This window comes from Mustelus asterias, chromosome 7, assembly GCF_964213995.1.
Source record: "Mustelus asterias chromosome 7, sMusAst1.hap1.1, whole genome shotgun sequence".
In the NCBI taxonomy this organism is placed as follows: domain Eukaryota; kingdom Metazoa; phylum Chordata; class Chondrichthyes; order Carcharhiniformes; family Triakidae; genus Mustelus; species Mustelus asterias.
The window spans coordinates 10680809-10707337 of record NC_135807.1 but is presented as its reverse complement, the minus strand read 5'-3'; the positions used below and the strand labels follow the sequence as shown (position 1 = coordinate 10707337).

General features: G+C 50.6%; 1 protein-coding gene across 4 annotated transcripts in view; it reads right to left on the bottom strand.

Moving 5' to 3' along the window:
* Positions 1 to 25940, bottom strand: part of LOC144495559 (dermatan-sulfate epimerase-like protein) — a 39138-nt gene extending 13198 nt beyond the window's left edge. The window contains exons 1-2 of one of the 4 annotated variants that reach the window (XM_078215668.1): positions 25900 to 25940; positions 11812 to 13266 (exon numbers count right to left, since the gene is read on the bottom strand). In XM_078215668.1, the coding sequence (XP_078071794.1) occupies positions 11812 to 12779 (968 nt within the window). In that variant the 5' untranslated portion in view covers positions 12780 to 13266; positions 25900 to 25940. Of the gene's footprint in view, positions 1 to 11811; positions 13771 to 25899 lie in introns of those variants that run through there. The other 3 variants (XM_078215664.1, XM_078215667.1, XM_078215665.1) reach the window with 3 other exon arrangements.
* Positions 25941 to 26529: the final 589 nt, after the last annotated feature.

Here is a 26529-nt window from a genome sequence, read left to right as displayed (position 1 = left end):
TGTTTACATCGTGTTTCTAACAAATAAAAGTTGCAAAATAGTTTACAGGAGCATCAGTAAAGTAAGTGGGAATTTGAATCACATTAGGAGATGAGGATATAAGGACAGGGAACAAGAAGGTTGGTCAAAGAACCAAAGAATAGTCAAAGAGACCATTCAGCCCATCGAGTCAGCAGCAACTCTCCAGTTGGACATCCCACCCTGGACCTCCCCTCTGCCTTATCCCCAACACCCTGCACATTTACATTGGCCAGTCTGCTCAACCTGCACATCTTTGGACAGCAAGGGGCAATTTATCAAGGCCGATCCACCTAACCTGCACATCTTTGGACTGTGGGAGGAAAGCAGAGCACCCGGAGGAAACCCACGCAGACATGGGGAGAATGTGCAAACTCCACACAGACAGTGACCCAAGGCTGGAATTGTACCCGGGTCCCTGATGCTGTGCTAACCACTGTGCCGCCACAAAGAGGTGGCATGTAAGGAGCATCTTAACACAGAGCAGAGTAGCAGAGGGCTTTAGGGAGGGAATTGAAGCGCTCAGGCCCAAGGCAATTGGCAGCACAGCCACAATGGCAGAATGGTGAAATGGGGATGGACACGAGGCCAAAATTAGAGGAGGCAGAGACCAGAGGGGTTTGCAGGATGGGAGGAGGTTATAGAGATAGGGAGGAGGCAAGGTATTAAGAGGTAGAAATGATATTAGGTGTTTTAATCCTTTCCCTTAATTTGTTCCTTTTATAAACGGTAAAGTCCGAGGAAGGCTCCAGGTGGCACGGTGGCACAGTGGTTAGCACTGCTGCCTCACAGTGCCAGGGACCTGGATTCAATTCCCGGCTTGGGTTACTGTCTGTGTGGAGTTTGCACATTTTCCCCGTGTCTGCGTGGGTTTCCTCCGGGTGCTCCGGTTTCCTCCCACAGCCCAAAGATGTGCGGGTTTGGTGGATTGGCCATGATAAATTGCCCCTTAGTGTCAGGGGAATAGCTGGGGTAAATGCATGGGGTTATGGGGAGAGGTCCTGGGTGGGTTTTGGTCGGTGCAGGCTCGTTGGGCCGAATGGCCTCCTTCTGCACCGTACAGATTCCAGGATTCTAGAACTCCTCTCGTTTATCCAGGGCTGCTGCCTGAACTGCAGAGTCCATCCAATATTTTCAGATTTCCAATATCTGTAGCATTCTCCACTTTGGGTTAAAGGCCTTTAAGTAGGTGAGAGGCTCGGGAGGTAATCCGCAAAGGATATAGAACAGTACTAGGCCAAAGAAGGCCATTCAGCCCAGCATATCTGTGCTAGCACTTAAACACAGAAAAATAAACACAGAAACTGGAAGCAGGAGAAGGCCATTTGACCCTTCGAGCCTGCTCCACCATTCATTTTGATCATGGCTGATTATCGAATCCAATATCCTGATTCCCCCTTCCCCCCCATATCCCTTGATCGCTTTAGCCCCAAGAGCTATATCTAATTTCTTCTGCATTTTGTGGGAGTGAATTCCACACATTCACCACCCTCTGGGTGAAGAAATTTCTCCTCACCTCAGTTCTAAAACTGAGGCAGCACGGTGGCACAGTGGTCAGCACTGCTGCCTCAAAGCACCAGAGACCAGGGTTAGATCCCTGGCTTGGGTCACTGTCTGTGCGGAGTCTGCACGTTCTCCCCGTGTCTGCGTGGGTTTCCTCCGGGTGTTCTGGTTTCCTCCCACAGTCCTAAAGACGTGCTGGTTAGGGTGCATTGGCCGTGCTAAATTCTCCCTTGGTGTACCCGAACAGGTGCCGGAGTGTGACGACTAGGGGATTGTCGCAGTAACTTCTTTGCAGTGTTAATGTAAGCCTACTTGGGACACTAATAAAAAATAAATATATAATAAAAGATTTACCCCTTGTGCTCAAACTATGACCCCTAGTTCTGGGAAGGTCTATTTAAATTAATCCCAATCCACTCTTAGGAATCATAGAAAACCTACAGTGCAGAAGGAGGCCATTCAGCCCATCGAGTCTGCACTGACAACAATCCCACCCAGGCCCTATCCCCACAACCCCACATATTTACCCTGTTAATCCCCCCAAGACACTAAGGGACAATTTAGCATGGCCAATCCACCTAATCCGCACATCTTTGGACTTAGTCCCTGGCCAACTTAAGTTTTTTCCTTTTGAGAGGTATTCTTGCATCTGCTTCCAGCAGGTCAGGAGATGACTGGGTTCTCTGCGAACTGAGGCGACTGGGGGCAGTGCAGGAAGCTGATGTAGAAACTCCGCCATGACCCCTTTGAATGACAACGTAGGTCTCAATGGCTTGCGCCACCTCTTGTTCCTTATGTCCCAGCACTGCTTCAGCTGCTGGCTTCCAGATTACAACAACTTGCTGTGTTAAAAATAAAACCCGCCTCCAGATCTTTTCTGCCTATCACCTTAAGCCTGTGCAGAGTCTCCCCATGTCCGTGTGGGTTTCCTCCAGGTGCTCCGGTTTCCTCCCACACTCCAAAGGTATGCAGGTTAGGTGGATTGGCCATGCTAAATTGCCCCTTGGTGTCAGGGGGATTAGTTAGGACAAATGCATGGGGTTATGGGGATAGGACCTGGGTAGGATTGTAGTCGGTGCACACTCGATGGGCCGAATGGCCCCCTTCTGCGCTGTTGGATTCTATGATTCGATATTTGTGTCCCCTAGTTACTGAGCCCCCTGTCAGTGGAAAGATTTTCTCCTTATCCCATCAAAGAAAAACAGCGCCTCAGTAAAAATTCCTTAACAGCCCTTAATTTTCCTGGCTCTAAGGGAGCAATCCCAGCTTCTCCAGCCTTATCATGGAAAAGATCGTGCAACTTCTGACAGTACTATGGCCAGAACCACAGAACATTTACAGCACAGGAGGAGGCTATTCGGGCCCCAATTTCTGTGTTGGCACTCTGAGGGAGCAATTCACCGAGCGTCACTCCCCGACCTCCTACCATTCCCCCACCTACCCCTGCCCCCACTGCCTCCCCTCACCCTCCCATAACCCTGCACATTGTTACTTCTTGGATAAAAATGCAATTCCCACTTCACTGTCTCTTCCTCCGCCGCACTCTCTCAGGCAGCGCATTCCTGACACTAATCACTCTCTGCGTGAGAAAGAGTTTCCACATGTTGCCATTGTTTCTGTCGCCAAATACTTCCAATCTCTGCCTTTTTATTCTTAATCATTTCACGAGCGGGAACAGTTTCTCCCCTGGCTGCTCTGTCCAGAACCTCATGATTTTGAACACCGGGGCGGCACGGTGGCACAGTGGTTAGCACTGCTGTCTCACAGCGCCAGGGATGCGGGTTCGATTCCCGGCTTGGGTCACTGTCTGTGCGGAGTCTGCTGCATGTTCTCCCCGTGTCTGCGTGGGTTTCCTCCGGGTTCTCCGGTTTCCTCCCACAGTCCGAAAGACGTGCTGCTTGGGTGCATGCTAAATTGCCCCTTAGTGTCAGGGGGACTTGCTAGGGTAAATGTATGGGTTATGGGAATAGGGCCTGGGTGGGATTGTGGTCAGTGCAGACTCGATGGGCTGACTGGCCTCTTTCGGCACCGTATGATTCTATGATCTATGGTCTACCTTTAAGTTCATTTATAAGTGTCACAAGTGGGCTCACATTAACACTGCAGTGAAGTTACTGTGAAAATCCCCTCGTCGCCTCACTCTGGCGCCTGTTCGGGTACACTGAGGGAGGGCATGGCCAATGCATCGAACCAGCACATCTTTCAGACTGTGGGAGGAAACCGGAGCACCCGGAGGAAACCCACGCAGACACGGGGAGAACGTGCAGACTCCACACAGACAGTGACCCAAGCCGGGAATTGAACCCGGATCCCTGGCGCTGTGAGGCAGCAGTGCTAACCACTGTGCCACCGTGCCACCCATATTGTCAGTAACAAGAGGTTGCCCGTGCCTATTGGCTGTCTCGTTTCCCATATTACAACAATGTCTACACTTCAAAACATTCCTCATTGGCTGTAAAGAACTTTGGGAAGTCCTGAGGTAATGAATTGTGCTGTATAAATGCAAGCCTTTCTTTCGTTTAGTTAAATATCTCCCCGGGATCAACCGGCAATAGCTGATTTTGGACATACCTACTCCCCGAACGGTTGATAATTTCCATAGAACCCCAACAGTGCAGAAGGAGGCCATTCGACCCATCAAGCTAGCACCAACAAGAATCCCACCCAGTCCCTCTCCCCATCACCCCAGGTATTTACCCTGTCAATTCCCCTGATACTAAGGGGCAATTTAGCATGGCCAATCCACCTAACCTGCGCAACTTTGGACTGTGGGAGGAAACCGGAGCACCCGGAAGAAACCCACGGAGACATTTGGAGAACGTGAGACAGTGACCCAAGCCGGGAATCGAACCCGGGTCCTTTGTGCTGTGAGGCAGCAGTGCTAACTACTGTGCCACCATGCCGCCCACAAATAAATCATAAAATCACACTCAGGAGAAATTGCGCTCAGATGATTGGACGGAATCCTTTTACTAATATCAGTGAGGTGTACTCAATGCAGGTACACCTGTGAATTATTTTCCGACCCTAACCCTCCGGAGAGTCTCTCATTACTGATATTTGATTTGATTTATTATTGTCACTTGTACTAGTATACAGCAAAAAGTATTGTCTCTTGCGCGCTATACAGACAAAGTATACCATTCATACAGAAGGAAAGGAGAGTGCAGAATGTAGTGTTACAGCCATAGCTAGGGTGTAGAGAAAGGTCAACTTAATACAAGGTAGGTCCATTCAAAAATCCATTCAGCAACAGGGAAGAAGCTGTTCTTGAGTCGGTAGATACGTGACCTCAGACTTTTGTATCTTTTTCCCGACGGAAGAAAATGGAAGAGAGATGCTTTGAAGGGAATTTGACTTGCTCCTGGCATTCATATTCTCCTCATTCCCCCCAATATAACAAGTACCTGTGTGACAAATGAATGTTCTCCACAGTGGAAAGAGTCAGATCATTAGAATTGGGTTCACACATGCAGGTTTGAGACACCGCTAACGGTGGTCTGTGTCTGATTAATGCCCAGGCTGCAGAACATTGGACAATGCAGTAAGATCAAAGAAAGTGTCTCAAATACATCGACCATGAATCAGCTGAAAATCGACACCGTGCACACACCTTCCACTGCGATGTGAATAACCCAGGCACTAAAACTTCATTATCAATGAGATTTTCTCACACATATTTCCTCATTTCCATTTACATCTTTAATGGTAGCATTTTTAAAAAATTACTAGATAATGCCCAATGTGTTCAAGCACTTAAGGGCACAACTATCTAACACCAGCTGTATTTATATAGAAACATAGAAAGTAGAAGCAGGAGTAGGCCATTCGGCCCTTCAAGCCTGCTCCACCATTCATTTCCACAGAATACTACAGTGCAGAAGAGGCCCTTCGGCCCATCGAGTCTGCACCGACAAATGAAAGCTCCTGACCTGCCCACCTAATCCCACTTGCCAGCAATTGGCCCATAGCCTTGAATGTTATGACGTGCCAAGTACTCACCCAGGTACTTTTGAAAGGATGTGAGGCATCCCGCCTCCACCACCCTCCCAGGCAGCGCATTCCAGACTGTCACCAACCTCTGGGTAAAAAAGATTTTCCTCAAATTCCCCCTAAACCTCCCACACATCAGCCCCATGGCTGATCATCAAATTCAATATCCTGATCCCCCCTTCTCCCCATATCCCTTGATCCCTTTAGCCCCAAGAGCTCTGTCTAATTTCTTCTTCAAATCACACAATGTTTTGGCCTCAACTACATTCTGTTGTAGCGAATTCCACACATTCACCACCCTCTGGGTGAAGAAATTTTTCCTCACCTCAGTTCTAAAAGGTTTACCCCCTTATCCTCAAACCATGGCCCTTAGTTTTGGACTCCCCCACCATTGGGAACATTCTTTCTGAATCTACCCTGCCTAACCCTGTTAGAATTTTATAAGTTTCTATGAGATCCCCTCTCACTCTTCTAAACTCCAGTGAATATAATCCTAACCAACTTAGTCTCGCCTCATACAACAGACCTGCCATCCCAGGAATCAGCCTGGTAAATCTTTGCTGCACTCCCTCTATAGCAAGGACATCCTTCCTCAGGTAAGGAGACCAAAACTGCACACAATACTCCAGGTGTGGCCTCACCAACGCCCGATACAATTGCAGCAAAACATCCCTATCCCTCGACTCAAATAGCTCCTTTACTGTAGTAAAACATCTCACGGCACGTCATAGGAATGTGAACAGACAAAATAAAGAGATATTAGGAATGGTGGTGGTGATATTAGGAAAGGCTTCGTCAACGAGATAGGATTGAAGGAGCATCATTAAAAGGAAGAGCGACATGGAGAGGTTTAGGGAGGGGATTCCCAAGGTCAGTGCCCCCTGCTAAAACAGTTACTGCCCTCCAGAGTGCTTCAACTGAACCTGCCTCTATGACACTTCCAGGCAGTGCATTCCAGACCCCAACCACTCACTGTGCGAAAAAAAAATTCCTTGTTTCTTCTGCAAATCACTTTCAATCTGTGCCCTCGCATTCTTGATCCTTTTACGAGTGGAAACAGTCTCTCCCTATCTACTCTGTCCAGCCCCTTCATGATTTTGAACATCTCTATCAAATCTCCTCTCAGCCTTCTTCTCTCCAAGGGGAACAGTCCCAACCTCTCCAATCTATCCTGACAACTGAAGTTTCTCATCCCTGGAACCATTCTTGTACACATCTTCTGCACTCTCTCCAAAGCATTCATATCCTTCCCATAGTGGCGCCTAGAACTGTACACAATATTCCAGCTGAAGTCTAACTAGTGTTGTGTACAGGTTCAGCATAACCTCTTTACTCTTGTACTCCGTGCCCCTGTTAACAAAACCCCGGATACTGTCTAAAATAAAAGCAAAATACTGTGGGTGCTGGAAAATGCTGGAAAGTCTCAGCAAGTCTGACAGCATCTGTGGGGAGAGAATAGAGCCAATGTTTTGAGTCTGGATGACCCTCCATCTGAGCTCAGAGCGAAGAGAATCAGCACAGATTTAAAGAGACAAATGGAAATTCTGTCAGAAAGAAGAGCAGTACTGTTTCAGGGAAGGCATTCCTGGAAGGAGAGTGGCAGTGAGGTAAACACTGAGATAAAAGCAAAATACTGCGGATGCTGGAATCTGAAAACAAGAGCATAAAATGCTGGAAAGTCTCAGCAGGTCTGACGATATCCCTCTGCGTTATTAAAGTAAAAGTAAAGTAAAGTTTATTTATTAGTCACAAGTAAGGCTTACATTAACACTGCAATGAAGTTACTGTGAAATTCCCCTAGTCGCCACATTCTGGTGCCTGTTCGGGTCAATGCACCCTAACCAGCACGTCTTTCAGACTGTGGGAGGAAACCGGAGCACCCGGAGGAAAACCCACGCAGACACGGGGAGAACGTGCAGACTCCGCACAGACAGTGACCCAAGCCAAGAATCGAACCCAGGTTCCTGGCGCTGTGAGGCAGCAGTGCTAACCACTGTGCCACCGTGCCGCCCCAACTGCTCTCTTAATAACTGCTCTCTCGACCTGTCCTGCCACCTTTAGTGACTTACGCCAATATTAGATGTTCATTAATAAAAGACTTTACAGTTTATTTCAACCCAATAGCTGATTTTTGGGAGGTGCAGTTTCGCAGGCATTATCAATCACAGATCGGTGACGAAAATGCCCATTGCCAGGTGGCAGTAAGTTTCAGTATGGCACTCATTTCCGAGTCAGAGGGTCATGGGTTCAAATCCCACGCCCGAGACATTGAGCACAAAATCCAGCTTCAAGCTGCATTGACAAAGCTGAGGGAATGCTGCAGAGTCAGAGGGGGCATCTTCCGAATAAGATTTTAAAACTGAGGCTCAGTCTCCTGTCCCCAGTGGAAATGAGACATCCCACAGCACAGCTACAAAACAGAGCAAAGGAACACTCCCCGATGCCCTGAGAATCCCCACGGTGCAGTAGGAGGCCATTCAGCCCATCAAGCTTCACCAACGACAATCTCACTCATGTCCTATCCCCGTAGGTCCCCTGACTCCAAGGGGCAATTTAACATGGCCAATCCGCCTAATCTTTCGGACTGTGGGAGGAAACCGGAGCACCGGGAGGAAACCCATGCAGACACGGGGAGAACGTGCAGACTCTGCACAGACAGTGACCCAAGCCGAGAATCGAACCCAGGTCCCCGGCGCTGTGAGGCAGCAGTGCTAACCATTGTGCCACCGTGCTGTGTTCTGACTTGCGCTTATCCTTTAGCCAAGATCAAAAAACAACTGATCCGGGGTCACTGTCTCATTAGTGTGAGAGAACTTGCTACGTGCCGATCATCTGATGTGCTCTCTACATTACAGCAGCAATACCTTCAAAAGCATTTTATTCACTGTTAAGGCACTTCATGAATGGCGCTACACAAATGCAAGATATTCTTGACATTCGGTAGCTAATCAGATCCCGGCTGCTGAGCTGATAATCAGGGTGCTAACCTGATGCAGCTACATTTCGAAGGTTTTGAAAAAGGGAGCAATCACACTCATAAGATGTCTAACTTCAGATTTTGGTAAGTTTGCTAAGCACCCAGCAATTCTCATACAGCCCAGAAGCATTCTATTCCATTTTGACACTGCATCTTATTCCATTTTGACACTGCAATTCAGTCACTTTCTACAGGGCGGCAGGGTGGCACAGTGGTTAGCACTGCTGCCTCACAACACCAGGGACCCGGGTTCGATTCCCGTTTTGGGTCACGGTGTATGTGGAGTCTGCACGTTCTCCCCGTGTCTGCGTGAGTTTCCTCCGGGTGCTCCGGTTTCCTCCCACAGTCCGAAAGATGTGTGGGTTAGGTTGATGGGCTGTGCTAAATTCTGCCTCAGTGTCCCGGAATGCGTAGGTTAGAGGCATTATGTGGAGTCACGAGAATAGGGCCTGGGTGGGATTGCTGTCGGTGCAGACTCGATGGGCTGAATGGCCTCTTGCTGCACAGTAGGGATTCTATGATGGTACATGATGTAATTCTCTCTTTCACAAACCATTTTGCATATCATTTCTCAGTTAAATTACATCCTACTGACATCTGGTCGTGCCATTATCGGAAGGATGTGATTGCACTGGAGGGGCTGCGGAGGAGATTCACCAGGATGCTGCCTGGGATGGAACATTTAAGTTATGAACAGAGATTGGGTAGGCTTGGGTTGTTTTCATTGGAGCCGAGAAGACTGAGGGGCGACCTGACCGAGGTGTACAAGATTATGAAGGGCACGGACAGAGTGGATAGGGAGCAGCTGTTCCCCTTAGTTGAAGGGTCAGTCATGGGGAGGCATAGGTTCAAGGTGAGGGGCAGGAGGTTTCGGGGGATGTGAGGAAAAGCTTTTTTAACCCAGAGGGTGGTGAGGGTCTGGAATGCGCTGCCTGGGAGGGTGGTAGAGGCGGGTTACCTCACATCCTTTAAAAAGTATCTGGATGAGCACTTGGCACATCATAACATTCAGGGCTATGGGCCAAGTGCTGGCAGACGGGATGAGGTGGGAATTCAGGTGTTTCTCGGGTGTCGGTGCAGACTCGATGGGCCGAAGGGCCTCTTCTGCACTGTGTGATTCAAGATTCTAATGATTTATTATCTGCAATGGAATCAAAAATTGAGTGGGGCATCAATCAGCCATCTGAGCCCCACACACCCCAATCTTGCTGGGCAAATATGGGGCTAAGTGGAAGCTGGACGGAGATATGGAGGGATAGAGTGATGGAGAAGGAGACAGAAGTGGAAGGATACAAGTTAAATAGGATTAGAGGAGAGCACACTAATACCTCTAACTCATTGAACCCCTACAGTGCAGAAAGAGGCCATTCGGCCCATCGAGTCTGCACCAACCACAATAAACTCATGCTCAACTCACACATCACATCCCACATCATCTCTCCTTATGGGCACAGTGGTTAGCACTGCTGCTTCACAGCGCCAGGGATCTGGGTTCGATTCCCAGCTTGGATCACTGATTGTGTGGAGTCTGTACGTTCTCCCCGTGTCTGCGTGGGTTTCTTTCAGGTGCTCCGATTTCCTCCCACAGTCTGAAAGACGTGCTGGTTAGGGTGCATTGACCCGAACAGGAGCCAGAGTGTGGCGACTGGGGAAATTTCACAGTAACTTCATTGCAGTGTTAACGTAAGCCTTACTTGTGACTAATAAATAAACTTGACTTTACTTTTACTTTACTAACTGCGTTATTCAGGAAGTTAAGACGATTTGCTGATCTATTGAACCCTAATAATCCTGGTGATCCTTGTTGAATTAAACTGGAATTTTGGTGTACATTTCCTCCTTCCAGCCCTTGTGAATGAGCACTCAATAACATCCTACACCTCAACACATCCCATCACCGCAGTACACCCTCCTAATGTGCAACACACTCAATTTTATTTTCAATCCAATTTAGGTTCCAACTACTCAGCTAATAATTGTTACCTTTCACAGTGATGTATACCCAACAATCTTTATTAAAATCATAAAATCTCTACAGTGCAGAAGAGGCCATTTGGCCCATCGAGTCTGCACTGACTCTCTCACAGAGCATCTTACCCAGGTCCTTTTTCCCCCACCCTATCTCGTAACCCTTCACATTCACCAGGCCTAATCCCATCTAACCAACACGTCTTTGGACACTAAAGCACAATTTTGCATAGCCAATCCACCTAACCCGCACATCTTTGGAGTGTGGGAGGAAACCTACGCAGACATGGGAAGAATGTGCAAACTCCACACAGACAGACAGTCACCCAAGGCTGGAATCGTACTATTGTTGCCCTAAAGGATTAAGTGGCATCAATTAAATAGGAGATCCCAGACCATCCTTCATACAGTGATACAGCTGTCATTTGGAACACTGTTGTATTTTCATGTTTCAGCATTCTGTGGGAACAAATGGGAAGATGGTGATTGTGGTATCGGACAGGGATCAGAAGTGAACAAGGGTGAAGGTGAAAATAGAAATAGGAACCAGTGCAGGCCATTCAGCCCAAGCTCTGTTCTGTCATTCAATTCAATCGTGGCTGATCTGCGTCCTATTCCATCTCGCTGCCTTGGTTCTGTAACCCTTAATACTATTCACAAACAAAACATCAATCAATCTCATTTTCAATTGACCCCCCCTCACACACACATACACACCCCAGACCAGCTGCAGCAACTAGTTATGCACTAATACTTTGAACTGGCATCCTTGCGGGCCACACTGGCCGCCACATGACCAGAAGGATGTGGATGCTTTGGAGAGGCTACAGAAGAGGTTTACCAGGATGTTGCCTGGTCTGGAGGGTATTGGCTATGAGGAGAGGTTGGATGAACTCGGTTTGTTCTCACTGGAACGACAGAGGTTGAGGGGCGACCAGACAGAGGTTTACAAGATGACGTGTGGCATGGACAGAGTGGATAGTCAGAAGCTTTTTAGTAGGGTAGAAAAGTCAAGTGCTAGGAGGCATAGGTTTAAGGTGCGTGGGGAAAAGTTTAGAGGAAAGGTGCGAGGCAAGTTTTTTTACACAGAAGGTGGTGAATGTCTGGAACGCGCTGCCCGGGGAGGTGGTGAGAGCAGGTACGATAGCGGCATTTAAGGGGCAACTAGACAAACATATAAATAGGATGGGAACGGAAGGATACGGGCACCGTAAGTGCATGTGGTTTTAATTTAGACAGGCACCATGATCAGTGCAGGCTTGGAGGGCTGAAGGGCCTGTTCCTGTGCTGTACTGTTCATTGTTTTACAATAAGACCAAATCGGGGAGGGAGGGGGAAGAGTTATCACTCACCTATCCAGGAAAACTAGCTGGCTCTCCGGACCGTAGAACCAGTTGTAGTTGGAGTCAGCGATGCCCACGCTCCTCTGGAACCCGGGCAGCAGGGTGGCATAGTAAAACCAGAAGTGCTGCTTCAACCACGGGCTGCCGGTATGGTTCAGGTGGAAGTGCCGTAGCGCCAGGAAGACATACTGGGTGATGGATTTGGACGTGTAGCTGCCGTAAGCCACCCCTTCGTCCAAGGAGCCGTCCACGACGTGGTCAAGCAGGAAGATGGTCTTCTCCATTACATCGATGGCGATCTGCTTACAGAGCAGGGCCGTCTGGGGCTGGTGAGGAGATAGCACCAGGGCACCCATCAACACGGCCAGGGTGTTGGTGGCCTGGTGATTGTGAAGGTAATGCTTGCCCCAGGCCCGGTACTTGGAAAACTCGTAGAGTTCCTTGGTGACAGTGTGGATCTTCTCCAGGTAGCCCTGTCTCCTGGGCGCGTCCAGGAACGGGTAGAGGAAGTCGTAGGCAGTCACAAAGCCGGTCAAAGAGTGGGCCACGGGCACCTCATCGTTGGGTGCCGCCCGCACCTGCCAACGCGGGTACCTGGCCATCCTGTCCAGGTAGTCCAAGGCGAAGTCCAAAGCCGCCCGATCCTCGGGGAAGAGCAGGCAGTAAAGGCTCAGTACCCCCAAGTTGTTGCCGTAGACCTCGTTCCACTTGGAGGAGAAGCTGAGGTGGTCGCTGGGGGGCAGGTAGAGGGCAGATTTGCCCAGCATTGTCCTCACGGCACTCCTGATAGCCCGGGTGATGGCCGAGTGGCTGGTGTGGGACTTTTGTCGCAGGACCTTCACATCCCGGGAGTTGAAGTAGAGCAAAGGGTGAGGCAGTTGGTGCAGCTCCTCCGAGTAGTCCCAGTAAATGTTCCTGTCTCCCAGCCCCTGGCAGAGGAGAACAATGAGCAGGCAGTGAGTGAGAAGCAACTCCATGTCAGAGCAGCCCAACTCCCCTTAACTGTGGACTGCATTGAGGAACTGCTGGAGAGAGGGACACACATTCAGTTCCTGCTGGAGAGAGGGACACACATTCAGTTCCTGCTGGAGAGAGGGACACACATTCAGGTTCTGCTGGAGAGAGGGACACAGTTCCTGCTGGAGAGAGGGACACACATTCAGGTTCTGCTGGAGAGAGGGACACAGTTCCTGCTGGAGAGAGGGACACACATTCAGGTTCTGCTGGAGAGAGGGACACAGTTCCTGCTGGAGAGAGGGACACACATTCAGGTTCTGCTGGAGAGAGGGACACAGTTCCTGCTGGAGAGAGGGACACACATTCAGGTTCTGCTGGAGAGAGGCAGATTCAGTTCCTGCTGGAGAGAGGGACACGCATTCAGGTTCTGCTGGAGAGAGGGACACAGTTGCTGCTGGAGAGAGGGACACACATTCAGGTTCTGCTGGAGAGAGGCAGATTCAGTTCCTGCTGGAGAGAGGGAAACACAGTCAGTTCCTGCTGGAGAGAGGGACACAGTTCCTGTTGGAGAGAGGCAGATTCAGTTCCTGGTGGAGAGAGAGACACAGTTGTTGCTGGAGGGTCACACTCAGTTTCTGTTGGAGAGAGAGGGACACAACTGTTGCTGAAGAGAGGGAGATTCAGTTGTTGCTGGAGACAGGGACTCACATTCAGCTGAATCCAGTGACCAGCTGCTCGGTATACAAACTGCAGCTCTCGCTGTCACATCCACACCAGCCCACGCTGCAAACTCCAGCCACTGGCCTCCAGGCAAACTTTCCACACAAACCCCAGCTCTCCACCCTCCCTCTCACACTCTGTCTCCCTCTCTCCCAGCCTATTATCTCCTCTCTCTCTTTCCTTCTCCGTCCCTTTTCCCTTCTCTTTCTCAGTCTCTCCACCTCTCCTCTCCCTCCCTCTCACACTAGCTCCTGTCTTTCTCTCTTTCCGTCTCTCGCCTCTCTGCCCCAATCTCTCTCCTCCCGTCCTGTCTCATTCCTCTCTCCCCTCCTCTCTGTCTCTCCGTCCTCTCTCTCTCTCCTGCTCTTCGCTCTCTTTCCTACTATCTCTCTCCCCTCCTCTCTCTCTCTCTCACTATCTCTCTCTCTCCCCCACTATCTCTCTCTCTCCCACTCTATCTCTCTCTCCCACTATCTCTCCCTCTCTCCCACTATCTCTCCCTCTCTCCCACTATCTCTCTCTCTCCCACTATCTCTCTCTCTCCCACTATCTCTCTCTCTCCCACTATCTCTCTCTCTCCCACTATCTCTCTCTCTCTCTATCTCTCACTATCTCTATCTCTCACTATCTCTCTCTCCCTCCCACTATCTCTCTCTCTCTCCCACTATCTCTCTCTCTCTCTCCCACTATCTCTCTCTCTCTCTCTCCCACTATCTCTCTCTCTCTCTCTCCCACTATCTCTCTCTCTCTCTCCCACTATCTCTCTCTCTCACTATCTCTCTCTCTCTATCTCTCCCCCTCTGTGTGTGGTGCGTGCTGTCTCTCTCGCTCCAGCCTCTCTGGGTGATCAGTCGGTGCTGGATACAAACCGGTCGGGTTAGTGATTTCTGTCTCAAATATCCCCCGCCCTCTCGCTGCCTTATCCTGTGTGTGCTGAGTGTCTGCTCTCTATTACATTGCAAGATGCAGTCTCTCTCTCCCTGCTGGCAGAAACCCAGCCTCCTCTCTCTCTCTCCACTGGCACTATCTCTCTATCTCCAATTCTCTCCACACTGGGTCCAGTCTCTCTCTCTGCCCGGGGTCTCTGTCTCTGCCCGGGGTCTCTCTCCCTGCCCGGGGTCTCTCTCCCTCCCTCTCACACTCTGTCTCCCTCTCTCCCAGTCTAGTCTCTCTCTGGGTCTAGCCTCTCTCTCTCTGTGCTGGGTCCAGTCTCTCTCTTTCTCTCTCTCTCTCTCTGTGCTGGGTCTCTCTCTCTCTCTCTCTCTGTGTGCTGGGTCTCTCTCTCTCTCTCTCTGTGCTGGGTCTAGTCTCTCTCTCTCTGTGCTGGGTTTCTCTCTCTCTCTGTGCTGGGTTTCTCTCTCTCTCTCTGTGCTGGGTCGAGTCTCTCTCTCTCTCTGTGCTGGGTCTAGTCTCTCTCTCTCTGTGCTGGGTTTCTCTCTCTCTCTCTGTGCTGGGTTTCTCTCTCTCTCTGTGCGGGGTCTAGTCTCTCTCTCTCTCTCTGTGCTGGGTTTCTCTCTCTCTGTGCGGAGTCTAGTCTCTCTCTCTCTCTCTGTGCTGGGTTTCTCTCTCTCTCTCTCTCTGTGCTGGGTTTCTCTCTCTCTCTGTGCTGGGTCTAGTCTCTCTCTCTCTGTGCTGGGTTTCTCTCTCTCTCTGTGCTGGGTTTCTCTCTCTCTCTGTGCGGGGTCTAGTCTCTCTCTCTCTCTCTCTGTGCTGGGTTTCTCTCTCTCTCTGTGCGGGGTCTAGTCTCTCTCTCTCTGTGCTGGGTTTCTCTCTCTCTCTCTGTGCTGGGTTTCTCTCTCTCTCTGTGCTGGGTCTAGCCTCTTTCTTTCTCTGTGCTGAGTCTAGTCTCTCTCTGTGCTGGGTCTCTCTCTCTCTCTCTGCTGGGTCTAGTCTCTCTCTTTCTCTCTCTCTCTGTGCTGGGTCTCTCTCTCTCTCTGCTGGGTCTAGTCTCTCTCTCTCTCTCTCTCTCTGTGCGGGGTCTAGTCTCTCTCTCTCTCTCTGTGCTGGGTTTCTCTCTCTCTCTCTCTCTCTCTCTGCTGGGTTTCTCTCTCTTTCTGTGCTGGGTCTAGCCTCTTTCTTTCTCTGTGCTGAGTCTAGTCTCTCTCTGTGCTGGGTCTCTCTCTCTCTCTCTCTGCTGGGTCTAGTCTCTCTCTCTCTGTGCTGGGTGTAGTCTCTCTCTTTCTCTCTCTCTCTGCGCTGGGTCTCTCTCTCTCTCTCTCTCTCTGTGCTGGGTCTCTCTCTCTCTCTGCTGGGTCTAGTCTCTCTCTCTCTCTCTGTGCTGGGGCTAGGCTCTCTCTTTCTGTCTCTCTCTGTGCTGGGTCTCTCTCTCTCTCTGCTGGGTCTAGTCTCTCTCTCTCTCTCTGTGCTGGGGCTAGTCTCTCTCTTTCTCTCTCTCTCTGTGCTGGGGCTAGTCTCTCTCTCTCTCTGTGCTGGGTCTCTCTCTCTCTTTCTCTCTCTCTCTCTCTGTGCTGGGTCTCTCTCTCTTTCTCTCTCTCTCTGCTGGGTCTAGTCTCTCTCTCTGTGTTGGGTCTAGTCTCTCTCTCTCTCTCTCTGTGCTGGGGCTAGTCTCTCTCTTTCTCTCTCTCTCTGTGCTGGGTCTCTCTCTCTCTTTCTCTCTCTCTGTGCTGGGTCTCTCTCTCTCTCTCTGCTGGGTCTAGTCTCTCTCTCTCTCTCTGTGCTGGGGCTAGTCTCTCTCTCTCTCTGTGCTGGGGCTAGTCTCTCTCTCTCTCTGTGCTGGGGCTAGTCTCTCTCTTTCTCTCTCTCTCTGTGCTGGGTCTCTCTCTCTATTTCTCTCTCTCTGTGCTGGGGCTAGTCTCTCTCTCTCTCTGTGCTGGGTCTCTCTCTCTCTCTGTGCGGGGTCTAGTCTCTCTCTCTCTCTGTGCGGGGTCTAGTCTCTCTCTCTGTGCTGGGTCTAGTCTCTCTCTCTCTGTGCTGGGTTTCTCTCTCTCTCTGTGCGGGGTCTAGTCTCTCTTTCTCTCTCTCTCTGTGCTGGGTTTCTTTCTCTCTCTGTGCGGGGTCTAGTCTCTCTCTCTCTCTGTGCGGGGTCTAGTCTCTCTCTCTCTCTCTCTCTACTGGATCTAGTCTCTCTCTCTCTCTCTCTCTCTCTCTGTGCTGGGTTTCTCTCTCTCTCTCTGCTGGGTCTAGCCTCTTTCTTTCTCTCTCTGTGTGCTGGGTCTAGTCTCTCTCTCTCTGTGCTGAGTCTACTCTCTCTCTCTCTGCTGGGTCTCTCTCTCTTTCTCTCTTTCTCTGCTAGGTCTAGTCTCTCTCTCTCTGTGTGCTGAGTCGAGTCTCTCTCTCTCTCTCTCTGCTGGGTCTCTCTCTCTTTCTCTCTCTCTCTGCTGGGTCTAGTCTCTCTCTGTGCTGGGTCTCTCTCTCTTTCTCTCACTCTCTGCTGGGTCTAGTCTCTCTCTCTCTCACTCTCTCTCTGTGCTGGGTCCCTCTCTCTTTCTCTCTCTCTGTGCTAGGTTTCTCTCTCTCTCTCTCTCGGTACTGGGTCTAGTCTCTCTCTCTCTCTCTGTGCTGGGTTTCTCTCTCTCTCTCTCTGTGCGGGGTCTAGTCTCTCTCTCTCTCTCTCTCCCTGTGCTGGGTCTAGTCTCTCTCTCTCTCTGTGCTGGGTCTCTCTCTCTTTCTCTCTTTCTCTGCTGGGTCTAGTCTCTCTCTCTCTCTCTGTGCTGGGTCTCTCTCTCTCTCTGCTGGGTTTCTCTCTCTCTCTCTCTCTCTGTGCTGGGTCTAGTCTCTCTCTCTCTCTCTCTCTCTGTGCTGGGTCTAGTCTCTCTCTCTCTCTCTCTCTCTCTCTGTGCTGGGGCTAGTCTCTCTCTTTCTCTCTCTCTCTGTGCTGGGTCTCTCTCTCTCTTTCTCTCTCTCTCTGTACTGGGTCTCTCTCTCTCTCTCTGTGCTGGGTCTAGTCTCTCTCTCTCTCTCTCTCTCTGTGCTGGGTCTAGTCTCTCTCTCTCTCTCTCTGTGCTGGGGCTAGTCTCTCTCTTTCTCTCTCTCTCTGTGCTGGGGCTAGTCTCTCTCTTTCTCTCTCTCTCTGTACTGGGTCTCTCTCTCTCTCTCTCTCTGTGCTGGGTCTAGTCTCTCTCTCTCTCTGTGCTGGGTCTCTCTCTCTTTCTCTCTCTCTCTGCTGGGTCTAGTCTCTCTCTCTCCCCCTCTGTGCTGGGTCTCTCTCTCTCTCTCTCTGCTGGGTTTCTCTCTCTCTCTCTCTCTCTGTGCTGGGTCGAGTCTCTCTCTCTCTGTGCTGGGGCTAGTCTCTTTCTTTCTCTCTCTCTCTGTGCTGGGTCTCTCTCTCTCTTTCTCTCTCTCTCTGCTGGGTCTAGTCTCTCTCTCTCCCCCTCTGTGCTGGGTCTCTCTCTCTCTCTCTCTGCTGGGTTTCTCTCTCTCTCTCTCTCTCTCTGTGCTGGGTCGAGTCTCTCTCTCTCTCTCTGTGCTGGGGCTAGTCTCTTTCTTTCTCTCTCTCTCTGTGCTGGGTCTCTCTCTCTCTTTCTCTCTCTCTCTGTACTGGGTCACTCTCTCTCTCTCTCTCTCTGTACTGGGTCTCCCTCTCTCTGTGCTGGGGCTAGTCTCTCTCTCTCTCTCTCTGTGCTGGGTTTCTCTCTCTCTCTCTCTCTGTTCTGGGTGTAGTCTCTCTCTCTGTGCTGGGTTTCTCTCTCTCTCTCTCTCTGTGCGGGGTCTGGTCTCTCTCTCTCTCTCTCTCTTTCTGTGCTGGGTCTAGTCTCTCTCTCTCTCTCTCTGCTGGATCTAGTCTCTCTCTCTCTCTCTCTCTCTCCCTGTGCTGGGTCCAGTCTCTCTCTCTCTCTCTCTCTCTCTGTGCTGGGTCTAGTCTCTCTCTCTCTCTGCTGAATCTAGTCTCTCTCTCTCTGTGCTGGGTTTCTCTCTCTCTCTCTGTGCTGGGTTGAGCCTCTTTCTTTCTCTCTCTCTCTCTGTGCTGGGTCTAGTCTCTCTCTCTCTCTGCTGGATCTAGTCTCTCTCTCTCTCTCTCTCCCTGTGCTGAGTCTAGTCTCTCTCTCTGTGCTGTGTCTCTCTCTCTTTCTCTCTCTCTGTGCGGGGTCTAGTCTCTCTCTCTCTCTCTCTCTGTGCTGGGTTTCTCTCTCTCTCTCTGTGCGGGGTCTAGTCTCTCTCTCTCTCTGCTGGATCTAGTCTCTCTCTCTCTCTCTCTCTGTGCTGGGTCTAGTCTCTCTCTCTCTCTCTGTGCTGGGTCTAGTCTCTCTCTCTGTCTCTCTGTGCTGGGTCTAGTCTCTCTCTCTGTGCTGGGTTTCTCTCTCTCTCTCTCTGTGCGCGGTCTAGTCTCTCTGTGCTGGGTTTCTTTCTCTCTCTCTCTCTGTGCTGGGTCTCTCTCTCTGTCTCTCTGTGCTGGGTCTAGTCTCTCTCTCTCTCTCTGTGCTGGGTCTAGTCTCTCTCTGTCTCTCTGTGCTGGGTCTAGTCTCTCTCTCTCTCTCTGTGCGGGATCTAGTCTCTCTCTCTCTCTCTCCCTGTGCTGGGTCTAGTCTCTCTCTCTCTGTGCTGGGTTTCTCTCTCTCTCTCTCTGTGCTGGGTTTCTCTCTCTCTCTCTCTGTGCTGGGTTTCTCTCTCTCTCTCTGTGCTGGGTTTCTCTCTCTCTCTCTGTGCTGGTTCTAGTCTCTCGCTTTCTCTCTCTCTCTGTGCTGGGTTTCTCTCTCTCTCTCTCTCTGTGCTGGGTTTCTCTCTCTCTCTCTGTGCTGGGTCTAGTCTCTCTCTCTCTCTGTGCTGAGTCTAGTCTCTCTCTCTCTCTGTGCTGGGTTTCTCTCTCTCTCTCTCTGTGCTGGGTTTCTCTCTCTCTCTCTCTCTGTGCTGGGTTTCTCTCTCTCTATCTGTGCTGGGTCTAGTCTCTCTCTCTCTCTGTGCTGAGTCTAGTCTCTCTCTCTCTCTCTCTGTGCTGGGTTTCTCTCTCTCTCTCTGTGTGCTGGGTTTCTCTCTCTCTCTCTCTGTGCTGGGTCTAGTCTCTCTCTCTCTCTCTCTCTGCTGGGTCTAGTCTCTCTCTTTCTCTCTCTCTTTGTGCTGTGTCTCTCTCTCTTTCTCTCTCTCTCTGCTGGGTCTAGTCTCTCTCTCTGTGCTGGGTCTCTCTCTCTTTCTCTCTCTCTCTGCTGGGTCTAGTCTCTCTCTCTCTCTCTGTGCTGGGGCTCGTCTCTCTCTTTCTCTCTCTCTCTGTGCTGGGTTTCTCTCTCTCTCTCTCTCTCTGTGCTGGGTCTAGTCTCTCTCTCTCTCTGTGCTGGGTTTCTCTCTCTCTCTCTGTGCGGGGTCTCGTCTCTCTTTCTCTCTCTCTGTGCTGGGTCTCTCTCTCTTTCTCTCTGCTGGGTCTAGTCTCTCTCTCTCTGTGCTGGGTCTAGTCTCTCTCTCTCTCTGTGCTGGGTCTAGTCTCTCTCTCTCTCTCTCTCTCTCTCTGTGCTGGGTCTCTTTCTCTCTCTCTCTCTGCTGGGTCTCTCTCTCTTTCTCTTTCTCTCTCTCTCTGCTGGGTCTAGTCGCTCTCTGTCTCTCTCTCTCTGCTGGGGCTAGTCTCTCTCTTTCTCTCTCTCTCTGTGCTGGGTTTCTCTCTCTCTCTCTGTTCTGGGTCCAGTCTCTCTCTCTCTCTCTGTGCTGGGTTTCTCTCTCTCTCTCTCTCTCTGTGCGGGGTCTGGTCTCTCTCTCTCTCTCTCTCCCTGTGCTGGGTCTAGTCTCTCTCTCTCTCTGTGCTGGGTCTCTCTCTCTTTCTCTCTTTCTCTGCTGGGTCTAGTCTCTCTCTCTCTCTCTGTGCTGGGTCTCTCTCTCTTTCTCTCTTTCTCTGCTGGGTCTAGTCTCTCTCTCTCTCTCTCTGTGCTGGGTCTCTCTCTCTTTCTCTCTCTCTCTGCTGGGTCTAGTCTCTCTCTCTGTGTTGGGTCTAGTCTCTCTCTCTCTCTCTCTGTGCTGGGGCTAGTCTCTCTCTTTCTCTCTCTCTCTGTGCTGGGTCTCTCTCTCTCTTTCTCTCTCTCTGTGCTGGGTCTCTCTCTCTCTCTCTGCTGGGTCTAGTCTCTCTCTCTCTCTCTGTGCTGGGGCTAGTCTCTCTCTCTCTCTGTGCTGGGGCTAGTCTCTCTCTCTCTCTGTGCTGGGGCTAGTCTCTCTCTTTCTCTCTCTCTCTGTGCTGGGTCTCTCTCTCTATTTCTCTCTCTCTGTGCTGGGGCTAGTCTCTCTCTCTCTCTGTGCTGGGTCTCTCTCTCTCTCTGTGCGGGGTCTAGTCTCTCTCTCTCTCTGTGCGGGGTCTAGTCTCTCTCTCTGTGCTGGGGCTAGTCTCTCTCTCTCTCTGTGCTGGGTTTCTCTCTCTCTCTGTGCGGGGTCTAGTCTCTCTCTCTCTCTGTGCGGGGTCTAGTCTCTCTCTCTCTCTCTCTACTGGATCTAGTCTCTCTCTCTCTCTCTCTCTCTGTGCTGGGTTTCTCTCTCTCTCTCTGCTGGGTCTAGCCTCTTTCTTTCTCTCTCTGTGTGCTGGGTCTAGTCTCTCTCTCTCTGTGCTGAGTCTACTCTCTCTCTCTCTGCTGGGTCTCTCTCTCTTTCTCTCTTTCTCTGCTAGGTCTAGTCTCTCTCTCTCTGTGTGCTGAGTCGAGTCTCTCTCTCTCTCTCTCTGCTGGGTCTCTCTCTCTTTCTCTCTCTCTCTGCTGGGTCTAGTCTCTCTCTCTCTGTGCTGGGTCTCTCTCTCATTCCCTCTCTCTCTGCTGGGTCTAGTCTCTCTCTCTCTCTCACTCTCTCTCTGTGCTGGGTCCCTCTCTCTTTCTCTCTCTCTGTGCTAGGTTTCTCTCTCTCTCTCTCTCTGTGCGGGGTCTGGTCTCTCTCTCTCTCTCTCTTTCTGTGCTGGGTTTCTCTCTCTCTCTCTCTCTGTTCTGGGTCTAGTCTCTCTCTCTGTGCTGGGTTTCTCTCTCTCTCTCTCTCTCTCTGTGCGGGGTCTGGTCTCTCTCTCTCTCTTTCTGTGCTGGGTCTAGTCTCTCTCTCTCTCTCTCTGCTGGATCTAGTCTCTCTCTCTCTCTCTCTCTCCCTGTGCTGGGTCCAGTCTCTCTCTCTCTCTCTCTCTGTGCTGGGTCTAGTCTCTCTCTCTCTCTCTCTCTGCTGAATCTAGTCTCTCTCTCTCTGTGCTGGGTTTCTCTCTCTCTCTCTGTGCTGGGTTGAGCCTCTTTCTTTCTCTCTCTCTCTCTGTGCTGGGTCTAGTCTCTCTCTCTCTCTGCTGGATCTAGTCTCTCTCTCTCTCTCTCTCTCCCTGTGCTGAGTCTAGTCTCTCTCTCTGTGCTGTGTCTCTCTCTCTTTCTCTCTCTCTCTGTGCGGGGTCTAGTCTCTCTCTCTCTCTCTGTGCTGGGTTTCTCTCTCTCTCTCTGTGCGGGGTCTAGTCTCTCTCTCTCTCTGCTGGATCTAGTCTCTCTCTCTCTCTCTCTCTGTGCTGGGTCTAGTCTCTCTCTCTCTCTCTGTGCTGGGTCTAGTCTCTCTCTCTGTCTCTCTGTGCTGGGTCTAGTCTCTCTCTCTGTCTCTCTGTGCTGGGTCTAGTCTCTCTCTCTGTGATGGGTTTCTCTCTCTCTCTCTCTCTCTGTGCGCGGTCTAGTCTCTCTGTGCTGGGTTTCTTTCTCTCTCTCTCTCTCTGTGCTGGGTCTCTCTCTCTGTCTCTCTGTGCTGGGTCTAGTCTCTCTCTCTCTCTCTGTGCTGGGTCTAGTCTCTCTCTGTCTCTCTGTGCTGGGTCTAGTCTCTCTCTCTCTCTCTGTGCGGGATCTAGTCTCTCTCTCTCTCTCTCCCTGTGCTGGGTCTAGTCTCTCTCTCTCTGTGCTGGGTTTCTCTCTCTCTCTCTCTGTGCTGGGTTTCTCTCTCTCTCTCTGTGCTGGGTTTCTCTCTCTCTCTCTGTGCTGGTTCTAGTCTCTCGCTTTCTCTCTCTCTCTGTGCTGGGTTTCTCTCTCTCTCTCTCTCTGTGCTGGGTTTCTCTCTCTCTCTCTGTGCTGGGTCTAGTCTCTCTCTCTCTCTGTGCTGAGTCTAGTCTCTCTCTCTCTCTGTGCTGGGTTTCTCTCTCTCTCTCTCTGTGCTGGGTTTCTCTCTCTCTCTCTCTGTGCTGGGTTTCTCTCTCTCTATCTGTGCTGGGTCTAGTCTCTCTCTCTCTCTGTGCTGAGTCTAGTCTCTCTCTCTCTCTCTCTCTGTGCTGGGTTTCTCTCTCTCTCTCTGTGTGCTGGGTTTCTCTCTCTCTCTCTCTGTGCTGGGTCTAGTCTCTCTCTCTCTCTCTCTCTGCTGGGTCTAGTCTCTCTCTTTCTCTCTCTCTTTGTGCTGTGTCTCTCTCTCTTTCTCTCTCTCTCTGTTGGGTCTAGTCTCTCTCTCTCTCTGTGCTGGGTCTCTCTCTCTTTCTCTCTCTCTCTGCTGGGTCTAGTCTCTCTCTCTCTCTCTGTGCTGGGGCTCGTCTCTCTCTTTCTCTCTCTCTCTGTGCTGGGTTTCTCTCTCTCTCTCTCTCTCTGTGCTGGGTCTAGTCTCTCTCTCTCTCTGTGCTGGGTTTCTCTCTCTCTCTCTGTGCGGGGTCTCGTCTCTCTTTCTCTCTCTCTGTGCTGGGTCTCTCTCTCTTTCTCTCTGCTGGGTCTAGTCTCTCTCTCTCTGTGCTGGGTCTAGTCTCTCTCTCTCTCTGTGCTGGGTCTAGTCTCTCTCTCTCTCTCTCTCTGTGCTGGGTCTCTTTCTCTCTCTCTCTCTGCTGGGTCTCTCTCTCTTTCTCTTTCTCTCTCTCTCTGCTGGGTCTAGTCGCTCTCTCTCTCTCTCTCTGCTGGGGCTAGTCTCTCTCTTTCTCTCTCTCTCTGTGCTGGGTTTCTCTCTCTCTCTCTGTTCTGGGTCTAGTCTCTCTCTCTCTCTGTGCTGGGTTTCTCTCTCTCTCTCTCTGTGCGGGGTCTGGTCTCTCTCTCTCTCTCTCTCTCTGCTGGATCTAGTCTCTCTCTCTCTCCCTGTGCTGGGTCTAGTCTCTCTCTCTCTCTGTGCTGGGTCTCTCTCTCTTTCTCTCTCTCTCTGCTGGGTCTAGTCTCTCTCTCTCTCTCTGTGCTGGGTCTCTCTCTCTCTCTCTCTGCTGGGTTTCTCTCTCTCTCTCTCTCTCTGTGCTGGGTCTAGTCTCTCTCTCTCTCTCTCTCTGTGCTGGGTCTAGTCTCTCTCTCTCTCTCTCTGTGCTGGGGCTAGTCTCTCTCTTTCTCTCTCTCTCTGTGCTGGGTCTCTCTCTCTCTTTCTCTCTCTCTCTGTACTGGGTCTCTCTCTCTCTCTCTCTCTGTGCTGGGGCTAGTCTCTCTCTCTCTCTGTGCTGGGTCTCTCTCTCTTTCTCTCTCTCTCTGCTGGGTCTAGTCTCTCTCTCTCTCTCCCTCTGTGCTGGGTCTCTCTCTCTCTCTGTCTGCTGGGTTTCTCTCTCTCTCTCTCTCTCTGTGCTGGGTCGAGTCTCTCTCTCTCTCTCTCTGTGCTGGGGCTAGTCTCTTTCTTTCTCTCTCTCTCTGTGCTGGGTCTCTCTCTCTCTTTCTCTCTCTCTCTGTACTGGGTCTCTCTCTCTCTCTCTCTGTACTGGGTCTCTCTCTCTCTCTCTCTGTGTGGTAAACCACTGTTAGCTTATTGCCTGTGTGTGTGTGTGACATGCCTGGACACGTCCCTGCCGGCCCTGCCCGGGACTCCTCCCCCCCGGTCCAGGTATAAAGATGACTGCTCCCCACCCCCTGCCTCAGTCTCTGGACCAGTTCATCGGCATGGGTGTGCTCCAAGTCTTTTGCTAATAAAATCCTATTTGTTCTTGCATACAAACTTGTCTTTGCTCAATTGATGGTGCATCACTCTCTCTGCCGGGGTCTATCTCTCTCTCTCTTTCTCTCTCTTGTGTTGTCTCTGTTTTGGGTCTAGTTTCTCTCTCTCTCTCTCTCTGCTGGGTCTACTTTTACAGATGCACCATAGAAAGCATTCTTTCTGGTTGTATCACAGCTTGGTATGGCTCCTGCTCTGCCCAAGGTCGCAAGAAACTTCAAAAGGTTGTGATTGTAGCCCAATCCATCACGCAAAGCAGCCTCTCATCCATTGACTCTGTCTACACTTCCCACAGCCTCAGCAAAGCAGCCAGCATAATTAAGGACCCCACGCACCCCGGACATTCTCTCTTCCATCTTCTTCCGTTGAGAAAAGCATACAAAAGTCTGAGGTCACGTACCAACTGACTCAAGAACAGCTTCTTCCCTGCTGCTGTCAGACTTTTGAATGGACTTATCTTGCATTAAGTTGATCTTTCTCTACACCCTAGCTATGACTGTAACACTACATTCTGCATTCTCTCCTATCCTTCTCTATGAACGGTATGCTTTGTCTGTATAGCGTGCAAGAAACAATACTTTTCACTGTATACTAATACATGAGACAATAAATAAATCAAATTAATCCTGTCTCTCTCTCTCTCTGTGCGGGGTCTAGTCTCTCTCTCTCTCTCTCTCTGTGCCGAGTCCAGTCTCTCTCTCTCTTTCTATGCTGGGTGTAGTCTCTTTCTCTCCCTCTCTCTCTGTGCTGGGTCTGGTCTCTCTCTCTCTGTGCTGGATCTAGTCTCTCTCTCTCTCTCTGCTGGGTCTATCTCTCTCTCTCTCTCTCTGTGCTGGGTCTAGTCTCCCTCTCTCTGTGTTGGGTCTGGTCTCTCTCTCTCTGTGCTGGATCTAGTCTCTCTCTCTCTCTCTCTGCTGGGTCTATCTCTCTCTCTCTCTCTCTGTGTGTGCTGGGTCTAGTCTCCCTCTCTCTCTCTGTGTTGGGTCTAGTCTCTCTCTCTCTCTCTCTGCTGGGTCTATCTCTCTCTCTCTCTCTCTCTGTGTGCTGGGTCTAGTCTCCCTCTCTCTCTCTGTGTTGGGTCTAGTCTCTCTCTCTCTGTGCTGGAATTACTTGTCTCTCTCTCTCTCTCTCTCGCTCTGTGCTGGGTCCATACTCTCTCTGTGCTTGGATTATTTGTCTCTCGCTCTCTCTCCCTCTAGTGCATGGTCTCAATTAGACAGGATTATCTCCAATTGAGAACCGCTTCCTCCTCTCGCTTCCCCAACACAACTTGCTCAAAGCACACGAGGGGAAGGAAGGAGTTTTTCAGAAAATCAACTTTTCCAATTTATGTAATTCCCAACTTTAAATTGTATGTGTGTGTGTATCTATCTGTGTGTGTCTGCGAGTGTGTGTGTGTGTGAGTGTGTGTGTGTGTCAGGAGAGGGGGTTCCTGAGTATTCCGGGCTCCCCTCCGGGATAGTTCAGAGCTATTGAATGATTCCTGCTGTGACCTGTGTGTGTGTGTGTGCTGAGCTGATTCCGTCAGCACCCAGACCCCTCACACTCACAAACTCTGAACTCTGCTCCTTTAACAAGCTGCCCCAAGCCAGGAAGTGTTCGCACTGGCCAATTAGTTATTACCCAGAAGCCTGCTTTGTTTAAAATTTCCAATCATGCCATTTCAGAAAGTCTAAATAAGTGTCTTACCGAAGGAGATTCCACTTGTACACACAGAGCAGTCCAGGGGCAAGGCAGAAGAGGGCGCCTTCCTTCAATATAACACCCAGATCCAAATCAGGAACTGGCTCTCTGCCTGATGCAATTCCCTCACTGGTAGAATAAACTTTATTTATTAGTCACAAATAAGGCTCACATTAACACTGCAATGAAGTTACGGTGAAATCCCCCTAGTCACCACACTCCGGCGCCTGTTCAGGTCAGTGCATCTAACCATCACGTCTTTCAGAATGTGGAGGAAACCCACGCAGACACGGGGAGAACATGCAAACTCCACACAAACAGTGGCCCAAGCCGGGAATCGAACCTGGGTCCCTGGGGCTGTGAGGTAGCAGTGCTAACCACTGTGCTACCGTGCCGCCCTCTGTTCAGCTGCAGTCAAAATGCACTTTGTGTTTGTCCATCTTTCCTGCTGTTACTGTTCCTGCCTCTGGGACAAAATGACAATTTGCATTGAGACAAAACTGTGTCAATGGCCCCACTTAGCTGGAGTGACCGGGTAGGGTTGGCAGTGGTGTGGTTATCAGAACAATGGGCAAGTCATAGACCCTCTGGGGGGAAAGAGATTCAATCCCCAACACAAGAGTTTGACAGTAAATT